Below are 15,977 nucleotides of genomic sequence, written 5' to 3' on the forward strand. Positions count from 1 at the left end.
TCAGCTTACTTCAGATCTCACATTAATCTCTCAAACATAGCTTTATAAAGCTGTTTTTTATTTTTATTTGTTTTCCCCAAAGGCACAGGTTGAAAGTACAGTACAAACATGATTTCCAAAGAACTTAGCAGGAGGGCTTCCTCAGTAGCACACATGCTTTTGATCAGTATTATCAGAGATCTAAATACCCGCTTTTCTTGGCTACTTCCCCATGCCTTGAGGCATTAAAGAGTTGCCTTTTTACAAGCAATATAAACCTAGGCGTTCCCCCCCCCCCCTTTTCTATCTTTACTACTCTGTATAGTGTGTATAGGTAGAAAAAATGATCCAGTACAACAGGATGTACTAAATCAGAAACTTTCATATCATCTCTAGGCTATCCATAGTCTCAAGCTGAGAATTCACTCCCTGAGGCTGATATTTGTGCTTCCATAACTGAAGATTGCAGGGACTAAAGCTGAACCCAAGACAAATCTAATGTATTTGTTTCTCCATGGAGTTGTAGTCTCTCTTCCATATCTGCTAAGGTTCACCATTCAGGAGTTATTTTTACCACGCCACAATAATGAATACAGTGGTACCTCTAGTTATGAACGCTTCTGGTTATGAATGCTTTAGGTTATGAGCTCTGCTAAGCTGGAAGTAGCTGCTCCTGGCTGTGAACTTTGCCCCAGGATGCGAATGGAAATTGTGCACCTCTGGCACACGCACAGTGGGAGGCTCCATTAGCGAAAGCATGTCTCAGGATAAGAATGGTTTCAGCTTAAGAATGGACCTCCAGAACGAATTAAGTTCGTAACCAGAGGTACCACTGTATCCAGAATCTTTGTGCGTCAGAAACTTTCCTTTTACACCATTTGAGATTTTTTAAAGGTGAAATTTTGCAGGCTTTAGAACCAAGGCTGTAAGGCTTAGAAAAGGTTCATTGTTCCAAATGACATGAAAATACTGTGCAACCCTATTAATCAAAATGCCTTTTACAAGATTACCATCATTTTACTGCTATGCTTTTTTTAAAAGCCCCTTTTTCATTCTTCACTTATATTGGCCCTTCTCCCAGAGGTAAAACTACCATTCATCATTGGCACAAGCTAATTTTATTAATGCATAAAAATTAGCATTGCCCATTGCCTTGCACTGAGACTTTAAAAATTACCAAGTAGATAAGGGGCAAAACCTACTGATTTGCTTTCTGTGCTGTTTTATAGCTGCTAAAGTAGTCGGTCCTTTCAAGATACAGTAACGAGTTTTAGATCATTTCGTGAAATCATTCTTAGCACAGGAATAACTTCCAGTCGTTGATGCCTTTGTTACCCTTCCTTTCCGTGTTAACCACCAAGCCTTGATACTATTCAACCTCTGTCGCTGGCTGTTGAATGGATCTGGCAACATAGAATGCATATAGAGAACCTTCTTAAATTAAGCTCAATAGGAGGAACACCTAAGCCCTATTTGGCCATTCTACTTATGGTTAACAATACACTTGGGTGAGAAGCTATGCTGCACTGAATAGTCCTTCCCTTTGGCATGTGTACACAGAATGTAAATGTCTGGAGAGAAAGCCTTCACTTGTACTGGTGCCCAGGTGATTTGGAACCCTTGAGGAGCGTGCTTGAATAGGACTTGATGGGAGTTGCAATGCAATACCTTTACCTGGATCCCTTGGGAAACTATGTTCCATGGCCTCTTGTTGCCATTATCTGCAGTCCCCAAAGTTCTACAAGTTGCAACATCCAGGGATACCAATGTAGCCACCACTGAACTAAGCAAAAGCTGGTTCATGGTTGATACTGGGTTGAGTGGAGTAGAAGGGCCAGTGCAGATTTCTGTCTTCTTCGTCCATTGTTTCACCCTTCCTCCTCATGGAGTTCATGATGTCATTCTTGATTCTCCTCCTGCCATCTTTGTATCTAACTTGTGAGGTAACTTTGTTTGAGAATCTAAGAGGTTCTTGCCCTATGCCTCTAATTGTTCCTGGGTCCCAAATTACCTCCTATGTAGGCGAGCAACCTAAATACTATTTGGACGTATGCCCCATCTTTCCACTTTATTAAAACTGGGCAACTGAGAAGTACAGAGCCAAAGGAGGGACCTGGAAGTGCAATGCTTTTTGTTGCTTCTGATATAAGCTCTCTAAGATTCAGACAAGCACCTCAGCAGTGGAGCGACTGAGAGGGTAGGAGAGAAATTAGGGAGGATGGCAGGAAAAGGGAAGTAGGCTGGAGAACTAGGGAGACCATGGAGCACTGCAGGAGTCAAGAGAGAGAATGCATGTGCATAGACAAATCAGATGCAGTATAAATTACCCTCTTAAAAATCCAGCACTGCCATGATAAAAACATTTAATCTGCCATAATAATTGTTTTTTACAAGGGATCCCATCAAATCGCAGGTCACTTCTGTGTTCACATATGTGCTCTGTGATTTGTTGTTGGTTTTGATATCATCCTAGGTTAAAAAAGGGGACGCGGGTGGCGCTGTGGTCTAAACCACTAAACCGGCTTGCCGATCAGAAGGTCGGCAGTTTGAATCCCCACGATGGGGTGAGCTCCCATTGCTCGGTCCCTGCTCCTGCCAACCTAGCAGTTCAAAAGCACGTCAAAGTGCAAGTAGATAAATAGGTACCGCTCCCGCGGGAAGGTAAACGGCGTTTCCAGGCACTGCTCTGGTTCTCCAGAAGCAGCTTAGTCATGCTGGCCACATGACCCGGAAAAACTCTATGGACAAACGTCGGCTGCCTTGGCCAGTAAAGCGAGATGAGCGCTGCAACCCCAGAGTCGTCTGTGACTGGACTTAATGGCCAGGGGTCCCTTTACCTTTACCTAGGTTAAAAAAAATCCATGAGATTTTTATGGACAGACTCATGCTTTCTCTCCCATCAATAACTGTAGCACATCTGAGAGCGAGTCTTTTCGGGAACTCTGATGATTTTCTGCTGGCAGAAAACAACCAAAACCAAACTTCTAATGGCCATGGTATACATGCTAGAATTTCCTTAAGTAGTTACTACTAGAAGTGTGCATGCACACAAAAACTTACACCCAGAACAAACTTAGTTGGTCTCTAAGGTGCTACTGAACAATTTTTTTAATTTTTATTTATTTATCTGTTTTATTCACTTTATAGATGTGTTTTAACTGCCTTGTCTTTACGTTTGAATTTGCATTTTACTGTATTTCATTATTTTATTTTATTGTGTTTGCATTTTATTGCTGTTAGAACCTTTGATTTAATGAAACACAATAAAAAATTGGAGGAAAGGCAGAACCCAAATTTAATAAATAAGAAAAAAAAACCCTATGGGTTAGATTACATAGAGGCTGTGACTTGCTAATTCGTGGTTGATTGAGGAACTGATTGTGGGCCTCCAGTGTGCAAAATGAATCACATTCTTAGTTCTGGATACATCACTGAATTGTAACTGAGTTAACCATTAGTAGACCTGCAGCACCAACACTGAGAACATCTAGGAAACCAAAGAATCAAACTGCAGAGTCTAAAGGGAAACAAAGGGGCATTTAGTTCAGTGTCCTGCTCCAAACTTAAGACCACTCACACACCCAATATATGCAATCCAGACCACAAAGTAGCAAAAACACAAAATGCAACTTATTGAGCAGATGCTCCAAATGATTTCATCAAGTAGGACTAGCCACAAGTATAGACTGGAAATAAGCACCAGAAATGTTTTGCATGGTTCAACAGCACTTTGAAGAGGATCAAACATTCCCGACAGACATGAAAATGTTTAGAAACAGAAATCCTAAGATGACTTCATACTTGGTTGTCACAGTAGTTCTGCATTGGCCAAAGTGATCAGTCTTTATGATTCTTTTCCATCACCTTTTTCTGTTTTCTACTATTTCCTACTATTTCTATTACTACTTTGTTTTTGTTCTTGTTTCTTTACTTGATAAAACTGCCACAAGCCTCTAATTACAACAATTTGGTATTTTGAGACAGTTTGTTCTACAGATTCTTTTAAAAATATTTCAAGCCAATATGATTCAGCTGACAGAATGTTGAAATGATGAAAGATCATAAACATCTGGGTTCCAATCCCCCCCCCCCTGCAACAAGTTCATTGCAGAAACCACACTCTCTCAGCCTTCAAACGAAGTTGCTGTAATGACAATTATAGAACGCTGTTTGCTGATAAAATGCATAAGGAAAGAAGGTTGCACCTGTGGATACAACCTTTATTGATAACAGGTATCAACAAGCAAAACCCCTCTCTGATTGCTTGAGAAAAGAAAGCCACACCAACAAACCCTAGGAACACTGTTTTTGGAAAGGATCAGTCTTACAAACTGGGCAGCATTCGTGGTCTCTTCCAACTCTATGATTCTATGATTCTATTCTATGAAAAAACAAACGACTTGACTCATTTCACATTTCTCTTTTCAGCAAGTCTTTTATGTATGCACTTTATGAGTCTGCATACAACAAGCACATGACAGAAAGTGACAAGATCATGTGCATGTGAGGTACTGCAACCGTCTGCCTTTGAAGTTTCCTGGACAGCGGCTCAGATTTTAAATACCAGGTTACTCAAATTCCATCTCCTTCATTAGCCGCCTGCAATTCTTTTGACTACCAGGAGAAGGAAAACATGCACACACACACACACAATCTGTTCTCAACCCATATTTTTCAGGCTCCGAAAGCAACCATAATAAGTAACCATAATAATATATATCAGTCACACTTACCTGTTTCTGAGAAGTGTAGGTATTATCCTGCTTGAAATCATGGAACACCCATTTGAAATAATAATGCAGTGCTTAAAAATTTGTGACAATAAAGCTTTGATAAACAATGCTTTTTATCACAGGCTACCAATCTCAATTAGTGCTATTGAGAGGGAGAGGGAGAGGGAGAGGGAGAGGGAGAGAAAGAGAGAGAGAGAGAGAGAGAGAGAGAGAGAGAGAGAGAGAGAGAGAACGCCTGCATATAGACTACAAGTTCCTGAGAATTTCTATTTAATTGTTTGCTTGCCCTAGACATTACTCATCTTACATGTATGCATTCATGCCTGAAATAATGACAAGTCACTTTGTGCACAAGAGAAATCCGTTACACAACTCATCATGATTACCTTACTCTCATAAGTTTACTGCGAAGAAGAAAGAAATCAATATTACATAGAATGATGGATCAAGCATGAATCAATGTGGCAAGCACATAACCAAACGGACATGGCGGTAAACAAGAAAAACAACAACAACAACAACAACAACAAAAGAAATAAACCACAACAGAGATTATCGCTTAACCTGTTTTGTCAGAGCTGGCATTGATGGTATTGGTAGTGATGGAAGTGAAGGTAGTCTTTGCGCTGTCCTTGGTAGTTACAGATTTCTGCTTATTTTTCATGGCTTCCAGTGCTTTGAGCTTCTTGGCATGTTTAGTGCCTTTGTAGTGGGCCGCAGCCTGGCTCTACAAAGGAGAAGAAAATGAACCATGCAATCAGGCTCATTTCTAAACTGGCATTCTCTGTATTAGTACAAATACAGACCACCTTTCAATAATGGGTACCATTCGCCATACCAAGGCAGTGAACCAAACTGCAGAATTATTTTTAGAATTGTATTTTGGAAACAGTGAGCTACTACATTATAAATATTGCACAGGGTTATCTGGCTTTCTCAACCCATATAACAAATTCCTTTCAGAATTTTGGCAAATAATTATTCTTCCTCTCCAGGGAATGGAACAAGGAGACATCCTCCCCCCACTTGCAGTTAGCTATTAACTTGAATATGGATTAAAAGGGGATTTGATTTTAAAGGCAGAAGTGGAAATGTTTCAAGCAGACACAAAAGGGAAATCATGCCTAACTTCGCAATGTAAAAGATAGCCTTCGACCAAACCGAGGCCTTTTTGCAAAATTCAAAATGAGTGACATTGCTTTGAAGCAAAGTGCTAAAACCTGCAACATCTCCAGATGGTGAAGCTTTTTGGTGGAGTTAGAGTGAAACTATGACTAATTTGTAGGGGACGTAGTGGACAGTAATTGTCAAGGGATTAGCTTAGCACATGTGGGTTTCCTACCTGTTGACCGGCTAATGCTTGCATATAGTAAAAACACCTATGCCCTGTATCCAGGAGGGCTCACATGTGGTAAGATAACCCCTTGAAATTCACCAAATGAAGCAGCCGTGCTCGCCTACTTCATTCCAGAACTGGCATTCCAAAGTAGTCATGACTTCACTCCAACTCTGTCAATATTGGAAACCTGGTGAGCAACTCTGACTTAAATCTCTTGCCCCATTGTTCAAACTATCTTGCTAGTGAAGGCCACTTGGTTGCGAAGACCACAACTCAGTTAAAATATATGTGGGTGTGTGGGTGGTATTTGGTACGAAAAAACACAATTTGTCTCTAGCATGAGAAAAAAAACAAAATCCAGAGACCAAAATGGAGCTCTGCAGATAGGAACTGGCTGAATTCTAAATGGTTGCAATAATTATTGGTGTAAGAGATAAGGTTAGGTGCCCCTCACATACCTCAATGGTGTATCTGAGTGTACCTCTTTATTTTCTCCAATACAAATGAATGGCTGCCATTCACAACTATAGGAAAACGCAGAATCTTGGGACTGTTGTTATAGAAGCAAATCTTGCCTCTGTGTGACACTGTGGCTAAACTTTGCTGACATGGCTCCCACTGCAATACACTTGCAGTGCACAAGCCTTCCCTTCCTTACATGGCAGATACTTTGCTAATTCACTATCCAGGTGAAATGGTACTCTCCCCAATCTCATTCCTTTGTACATGCCTTTTCTCCATGCCCATTGAGTCTACTTCTCTTACCTGCTGTCCACGTGTGAATGTAGCGTTTCATTAGGGTTTGCATGTGTAAAATCCAATGCGTGTAGGCTCTCTGGGAAATTGATCATGTTTTTCAGGCCTTCCCCACATTGATCTGGGGAGACTGCTTGGCCTGGTGATCTTGGAGATGGAACAGCCACATGGAGAGGTAGTGAAATCTTACATTTCACCATGCGTGGAAGAGCGTACGTGAATTGGGTTTGTGCCTTCTTTATACAGAAGTGTGATCGAAACGCTCTGGTTTATACAATGAGATCCACATGTGGATGGATTACTTATTATTCTTTCATGAGTTGAGATGATATTTCAGGGCAAGCTTTGAATACAGCTTGAAAGGGGATTTTGCAGAGCATTCCTAAGATTAAAGAGAATAGGCCAGTCATGTCACATGGAACACCATATCAGTGCTCACCAAGATATAAGGTCATGCTGTAATCACTGAGCCTATGCTTTCTACGTTTATTCGTTTACCTAACAGCTGGATAAACAGTAGTTTATCTGCACTACACTTGTTTATCTACAGAAACTGGTCTATTATTCTGAACTGCAATGTAGCAAATCTTTATGTACAAAACCAAATGCTTAAGTAGTGACTATCATTGCTAAAGGGCAGGTCACTTAAAAATTTGTGCAGCTTGACTACAGAGCACTATTCAGCTGTGCTCATAGTCAAAAGTATCAATGATCTTTATTTTAAGGTATTGTGGCAGGTACCCTTATTGAAAGAACACTGGACAGTGGAGATATTAATTAGAAACAACTTGAAAAAAAAATAGCACAATCATGCATCTTTTACGGTTTTCAAACAACACATAACATTAAGAGACATACTGTAAGCCAAATGTGAACAGTTAAGAGGTGTTAATTGCTATTAAATTGAAAGACCAATGTTAGGTTAGGATGGCATAAACAAAATGGCAGCATATCATAAACATTCACGTCATCATTGCCATGTGTTTGTTTCTGTAGTCCAACAGCGTTGGGGTGTTTTTTTAAGCTGTTCTCTAATTGGAACTAGATTTCAATACTGTCTATTTGACTCTGTATTCCATCAAAATAAAACTGTCATAATTTTTCCTGTTTTAATTTCCATATTATTTGATTACTTCAAGTTGTTCACTGTTATCTTTTTTACTAACGGATTATACAACACTTGTTCATATGCTGAGTCCACTCTGATCCCACACCCCAACTTCAGTGAAAGGTACACAGGCATAAAAATACATCATAATGCACTGGATTAGAATTTATCAGATTTATGCCTTCTGAAATATAAAATGAAACTGCTCTCAGCGCACAGGTAAAACTGAATAGCAAACGTCCCATGGAGTGCTGGAACTTCCTCTACCCTCAGATGCATTTAAATGCCTTGTGTTAAAGTTTCAGAATGTAAATCTTTAATTTCCATAGGGATATGAAGGCATTTAAGGTTGTTTCAAGATAAGTAGAGTTGGCAGATTAATGGTACTTCTATGTGGGAAAGATAGATTGTTCGCCAACAGATTTAACCAGTTTTTAAATAAAACTACACCAGAGATTCCTTCCTGAACCTTTAGAGTTGAACTGGAAATAAGAAGAAGAAGAAGAAGAAGAAGAAGAAGAAGAAGAAGAAGAAGAAGAAGAGGTAGAAGAAGAAGAAGAAGAAGAAGAAGAAGAAGAAGAAGAAGAAGAGGTAGAAGAAGAAGAAGAAGAAGAAGAAGAGGTAGAAGAAGAAGAAGAAGAAGAAGAAGAAGAAGAAGAAGTCATTGTGTTTTCCTGTAAAGTAAATTGTAAGAATGGAAAAAGAGTGGGAAGATCGGACAGTGGTGGACTTTCCTTCACTGGTGGTTTTTGAGCAGAGGTTGGGTGGCCATCTATCATGGATGCTTTAGTTGAGATTCCTGAATTGCAGGGGGTTGAACTAGATGACCCTCTGGGTCCCTTTCAACTCCACAGTTCTATAATTCTATTATACTGCATTCCCCTATGATATTTGTGCAATACACAATAGTAATATTTGACTGAATAATTTAATTTACCGTATTTTTCGCCCTATAGGACGCACCGGCCCATAGGACGCACCTAGATTTGGGGGGGGGGGAATTATTTTTCCCCACCCACCCAGGTGCGGGGCTGGAGTGGGGGAAACCTGAGCTTCCCCCGACCCCAGCCCCCAGAACGCTTTGGGAGCTTGCGTGGCTGGGGGTGGGGGAAGCCCAAGTTTTCCCCGACCCCAGCCCCCAGTACGGTTCCCAGAGCAATGCCGAAGCTATGCGCAGCTTCGGCATCGCTCTGGGGGCTTGTGCAACCTTTGGGAGCCCAGCACGGCTTCGCGCCGGGCTCCGGGGGGTTGCGCGGAGCTGCGCCGATCCCGGGAGGGGGAAAAGTGCATCCTATAGGGCGAAAAATACGGTACCAAGTTAAAATTACAAAAAAGGGAGGGGAAGAGACAACAAGCTTCACCATAAAATGCCATCTTCTTGAAGCAAAAGGGCTAAAATCTGACAGATTGGGGGGGAAATGTAATTATGCCAGAATGTCATGCAGAAAAGGAAAAATGGAGCCACAGCCTGAACCTGAGTGGAAACCCTGATGCAGAACTGTGGAAGGAGACTGGATGACTGATTGTACCATTTTATCCAGGGTTGGAAAGAAGCATACATACTGTGACATTCCTTAAGATAATAGTGGCAGAAAATGAAAAGTACATTGAAAAGGAATTTTAAAATCATTTATAGCAATCTTCTAGAAAGACTAGTGCTATGCAAGAAAGCAGTGCTTGCATTTATTTGGCAATCCGTAAGAAAACTTCTGTCACTGTGAGTTTAGAATATATTGTTTAATTTTACCTGCATCTGCGAATCCCAGGCATAATGAGGTGGTGTAAAAATCAAATTAACAAAGGAAGATTTGATGGCTTCTTGTTCCTGCACATTGTGGGACCTCTGTCCCACCACCAGTCAAACAACAACAACTAAGGTATCTAAAATGTAGATCTATTTTCATTTTACTTATAATGTGTGTGTGAATTATCGATACTTGTTCAGGACTTACAACAAGTGTAAGGATTAGTTCAACACTATTGCTTATCTTTTATTTTTATTCAACATACAATTTCTTTACTCTTCGATCATCTAATCAATAACTTACACAAGAAGTCTTCAACTGAGTAATGACTGAGAAGGTTTTGAAAGATCTTACCCATACCAACATGTCTGCCTAATGCTAAAATTGCTAGAAGGAAAACTGACTTAAGAGTATTTTAAAGTGGAAAAAGACAAACCTAAGTATGAACTCCTGGGACGCGGGTGGCACTGTGTTCTAAACAACAGAGCCTAGGGCTTGCTGATCAGAAGGTTGGCGGTTCAAATCCCCGCAACGGGGTGAGCTCCTGTTGTTCGGTCCCAGCTCCTGCCCACCTAGCAGTTCGAAAGCACGTCAAAGTGCAAGTAGATAAATAGGTACCACCTCCGGCGGTAAGGTAAATGGCATTTCTGTGTGCTGCTCCGGTTCACCAGAAGCGGCTTAGTCATGCTGGCCATATGACTCAGAAGCTGTCTGTGGATAAACACCGACTCCCTCGACCAGTAAAGCGAGATGAGCGCACAACCTCAGAGTCGTCCACGACTGGACCTAACGGTCAGGTGTACCATTACCTTTACCTTTAAGTATGAACTCCTACATAACTAAGGCATAAAACACTGTGTTGCACTGCTAAATTAAAGGTAAAGGACCCCTGACAGTTAAGTCCAGTTGCAAACAACTATAGGGTTGTGGCACTCATCTCGCTTTACTGGCCGAGGGAGCCGACGTTTGTCCACAGACAGTTTGTCTTAAAGCTAAGAAATGCAGCTAAATGCACAGGTGCATAACTAGTTGTTGTCTTATGAGTCCAGGGAGTAAAGATACAAGAAAGGTACAAGAAACATATACTGAAACTTTTTTTTGGAAAGACTATCAAGAGTTTATCAGACAAAATTCTGAAGCACTTTCCCTGTGAAAACCTGCCCTTTACTGCTGAACCAGAGTGACCAGCAATCTGCAAAAAGCCCGAGGTGCCATTTGCTTTGATTTAGCATTAAAGAGCAAGCTTTCCCGGTGAAAGGGTTGAGGCAAAAAAAGTGCTCAGACAGGGAGCTTTAAAGTGCGCACCTGTGCCTAGAAAGTGTGGGGCAAAAGTTAAGTGTGGATAAGCCCCTAGAGATCTCTAGATTTCCCCCAACTTCTGCCTTTCATTTGGTGCAAGACAGAATCAGCAAAGTAGCAACAAGAAGCCCTCCTACACACACAATTTTCATATTCAGTTATTCACACTGCAGAACCAATGTTTTGCAATTTTGCAGTCATCAGCACTGAGGCTGCTACCCTGAAATTACTATATATTATGTATCCCTCATTCATTTATGGATATTCAAAATGTACTTGCCCTTTGGTACACCCAACCTCCAGACTTTTAAATTAACCGTAATTACATTTTGTTAGATGTGTTTTAATACTAGAAATATTTGAAATCTAAAAACCTCTGCTATTTCGGAATCAAGTGCATAACCTTAATGTAGGAGGCCCTCCAGTAATGAGCTACTTTATGTATATTCCCCCACTGTTACAGCTCCAGAAAGCTACTCCTCTAGAAAATCAAACTGAACTGGAGGTGGAACATGGGGCCCAGCTTTTTTCTCCCTCACGTAGCAACTGCAATTATCATCTGATTGGCTGATTTATTCAGCCTTCCATAATGCTACCTTTCTTTGTGACAGTGATTTCAACAAGTAAAATAGCACCTGTTTCAATGGGTGGAAAGTTTTCACAAGGAGACTTTATTAGACACTGGATAAATTGCCAATCAAATGGAAACCTCCATGGTTTCAGCGGGGGAAGAAGAAACACAATTTCAACATAAACAGTTCGCATGGTCATCTAAACCTTTCATTTATTTTCCTAGTTAAATTTCACTCTAATTTTTGAATTACACATTCGGAAACAAAAGCATTGACCTGCAAACGAGGATGTGGTTTTCTCTTTCTAGATGTGAAGTTAGAATTGTGCATATTGAACACCTGTATTCATATAAATAAAATCAAGGAAAACCTCTCTATGTGCATGTTTGGCGGATGGGAACTAACATCCAAACTACAAAACTGGGAACACACACACATTCCTATAACACCCAATAATTATGAGACATTTCTTAAAATTAATATTTAAAAAGGACAATTTTCTAGAGATGATAGAAGAAGAAAAGTAGCTTATAATTATTATAATAATAATTTTATTATTTATACCTCACCCATCTGGCTGGGTTTCCCCAGCCATTCATTAATTCTCATTAATTTTAGTTGAAAAGAATATCATGGCACCTTATATAAAACTAATGCTTTCCTGAAACTCAATTTAAAGCAGAAATCTTTGTAACAGCTCCAGCTGAAGCAAAATGGGAGCACACTTACCTGCCCTTAAGTCTATCCTCTCAGATTAGCTGAAAACTTCCTATTGACTGTTCTTTATCTTGTGAACAAAATAAATAAACGAAACTTGAGTGGGTGAGAATAATGTTGCCAACTTGAGTGTTTTCACCTTGTACCTGTTGCTAGGGAAACCACTTCTTTTGTCCGTATACAATCAAAACAGCAGCTTTGCTGAACTTGGAATTAAAGAGCTGTGATTGGGTCTCAACTCCGAAATAAAAAAGGAAGAAAAGTGGCATGAGGAATATAAAAAGAGTATCAGAAATAATGCAGGATCGCTGACAAAAAAAATAAATCGGGTTTACTCATTTGTCCTTTTATTCCTTGATTATATGAAAATAAAGGAATGGTAAATCCAAACTAGGATGATCAGGTTGTCCTTTTCTGGTCACCCTAAAACAAGCATTTTGCATACATAAAGAACCCTGAGACACCTGAAAGATCAACAAATTTCTGCAACAAAACGCTTCTGTGGCTCAAACCCCACTTTGTCAGGTACATGAACCTTGCAAGTTGGCAACGAACCTCAAAAACCAACCACATACTAGGCACAAATTCTGAATACTGTGCTTTCTGATTTGGTGCTTAGTTACATTCTGACTGCATGGGCCGTTGATAAGATGCATGCAGCTTGGATTAATGTGTGTTGTCTTGGTTGCTAAGAGACTGCTTTTTTGATGTTTGGTAGTCTCAGTTTCCATCTGACACCAATGACTGAGTAACAGAACTACTAGAACTGGCATTCTGAGAGCAAACAACATATATATGGAAGGAAAAAATCTTGCACAAATTTAATGGCATCTGGGATGCTTTGAATACAACATGCCATTTGCTATATGACCTGGAGCTCCATCTGACTCCTTACCAGTCAACACAAAAACTGACCCTCCAATAAAATTAATGAAGCTATCACCCTGCATTAAGGCTTGTTAGATCAGACCAAAAACCCATCTAATTCAGCATCTACTTTAGGGTGGTCATGCAAGCTACATTTCACTGGAGTCCTCTCATCTACACCATTATTAAAGCGCAGGAACCCTGGCTTCTTTTCCACATGGTCAGTCTAATCCTGTTCCTATAGTGTGTAATTGGGAGCTTCCAGGAAGCCCACGAGAAAGACCTGAAGGAAATACAGTAACTCTCTCCCTCATTGTTGTTCCCCTAGAATTATTAATGGAAGCCCTAATATTAATGGAAGTTGGGGGTCTCCAGTTTCATTTCAGATTCACTTTTGGCACAGAGAAAATGTTTTTACATCCCACAAGTAGACAGCTTGATATCTATTATTCTAGGGAAGAACAGAACAGAACAGTAACTCAATACACCACATGGCATTTATGGCATTATAATGGAAACAGACATGTAATGCACTCACATATCTGATTGTTGAAGCATCTGATCACATCTCAAACTTCCCTTAGAGGAAAATGCAAAGCCAGTGTATGAGGTTTGGCTTACAGAGCAAGGAGAGCTTTTAATTTTCTCCTTCCACCGCCTGCCAGTCAATATTTGGAATACTTAATCTTCATTGTAGCCTAAATTGCTGAAATTATAGGAGGTTTTCCAAAGGAACTTCAAGAGTGAGCTATTTCCAAATCTTACTTGAATCTGTGAGGACAAAATACCAGCATTCAGACTGAACAAACTCAGTTGGGGCAATTCAAGAGATCGGATCCATACAATCTTTGAATAAGCAGCTGACCTTCTTAATAACAGAAGTGTTCACACCATTCACTGCTGGAAAGAAAATTGTTATATTTTTGTCACTCTTTCTCTGCTTTTGAGGCATTCTGTATTCAGTATATTACCCTTAATGATAAAATGAAATGGCTTCAGCCAGCAAGTATTTTCCCCTGTGGGTAGGTATTAACAGTTTACTTTTTGCAGAGGAGTGCACAAATATGATTAGCTTTTGCAAATTGCTGCTTATTCTGTTACTTGTAAGTAATTTTAATATTATTAACCGTGTAAACAGATGCTTTCCCCCACTATATATACAGCAGTAATGAGCTAATTTAATGTGTGAAAGACAACAAAGCAACTTCAAGAATGAGCTATTTCCGTGAATATTTTAATTTCCCTTGAAATCTATCATGAAAACCAACCATGAACAAATTACTTGACAAGTCCTCCTGTGTTAAAACTGGGAGTTTTAAAAAGTAGGTGTTCATAAGAATCTTACACAACTTTAAATTAACTGTTCTGAAACATCTAAATCTAAACCTTGCTTTCTCATTACTCACTAAATTCCTCCAGGGGCGGGGGAACAATTGGCATATCTTTTATGAGACACAACCACCCAGAATTGACAAAAATCATGCAGGAGATTTCAAAATCATGGACAAAATGGGAGTTGGGTGGGAATCACAGAATAGCATTAGGAGAGGTATAACTGTTAGATTGTGTTGATGAAAAAGTCTGACTACACCCAATTTTCTTCATCTAGCATTTTGTTTAAGTAGATATACAAAAAACTCTTCAAGTAAATCACCTATACCATTCATTTAAATAATTCGGTTTATGTTTCCTGGACTGATTCCAAATCTTTACCTTAATCTTGATTTATTTACTTTTTAGGACTAGTAGCCATTTGATGCAATAGTATAATGTTGGAACTTGGGGCTTTTAAACATGAGATGTCCTTCCTAGGTTTAGGGCTCGTCCACATTTTTGCTTGTCTCAGGTCTGAGCAGTTTTCCGCTTGACCCACATTTTCTAGGCATGGGTCGGAGTGGTTTTCTCCTTGCTTTGCTCCATTCCCAGGGAAAACCCACTCTTGAGCTCTGAGTCGGAGCAAATGTCAATCTGGAGAAAACCCAAATTGCCATTTGCTCTGATTGAGCGCTAGAGAGCAGTTTTCCCTGGGAGAAAGCAGTGGGACAAGAAGAAATGTGGATAAGTCCTTATTTGTAAGAAAGTGGTCAGGCCAAACTAATTTTAAGTAGCTCCACCACTGCATGACATGCAGGTGGTCAAGCTGCTTTCAGTTTTGGATGTCTACACATCTTGTTTATAGCAATAAATCACTCCACTTAGATGTGCAGTCTTAAAAAAAAAACCCTCCTCAATGAAAAAAAAAATATAGCAGTTGTGAAGCCACATTATTTATAGTTGCACAATTTCCTTCTCAGAGGAGCCGACGTGGTTCTTAGATAGTCTTCACTTAGTGGGGGCTGGGGACATGGTATAGAGGGTAGCTATGTTTTGGGCAATTGTTTTTATCTGTAAGTTGCCTTGAGTCCTGTCAGCGGAAAGATATCTCTATCTATCTATCTATCTATCTATCTATCTATCCATAAACACACACACACACACACACACACACACACACATATATACATACCAGGGGTAGGCAACCTAAGGCTAGATGCAGCCCAATCGCATTCTCAATCCAGCCCGCAGACGGTCTGGGAATCATGTTTTTACATGAGTAGAATGTGTCCTTTTATTTAAAATGCATCTCTGGGTTATTTGTGGGGCCTGCCTGGTGTTTTTACATGAGTAGAATGTGTGCTTTTATTTAAAATGCATCTCTGGGTTATTTGTGGGGCATAGGAATTCATTCATTTCCCCCCAAAAAATATGGTCCGGCCTACCACATACATAGTCTGAGGGATGGTGGACCTGCCCACGGCTGCAAAAAGGTTGCTGACCTCTGATATATATATACACACACAAACATACATATACTGCTTCCAT

The 15,977-nt window shown here is 40.0% G+C and overlaps 1 protein-coding gene and 1 long non-coding RNA gene across 15 annotated transcripts in view; one reads left to right on the plus strand and one right to left on the minus strand.

The window, feature by feature from the left end:
- The window catches only part of LOC310828487, a 125,467-nt gene that overhangs the window by 77,425 nt on the left and 32,065 nt on the right, over positions 1-15,977 (plus strand). The window lies entirely within an intron of this gene.
- Positions 1-15,977, minus strand: part of ZNF385D (zinc finger protein 385D) — a 571,924-nt gene that overhangs the window by 60,548 nt on the left and 495,399 nt on the right. For all 14 annotated transcript variants that reach the window (XM_083705882.1, XM_083705891.1, XM_083705890.1 and 11 more), the window contains one exon: positions 5,277-5,439. In XM_083705882.1, the coding sequence (XP_083562008.1) occupies positions 5,277-5,439 (163 nt within the window). The remainder of the gene's footprint in view (positions 1-5,276; positions 5,440-15,977) is intronic.

This window comes from Podarcis gaigeae (assembly GCF_964106915.1).
Source record: "Podarcis gaigeae genome assembly, chromosome: 12".
Lineage (NCBI taxonomy): Eukaryota > Metazoa > Chordata > Lepidosauria > Squamata > Lacertidae > Podarcis > Podarcis gaigeae.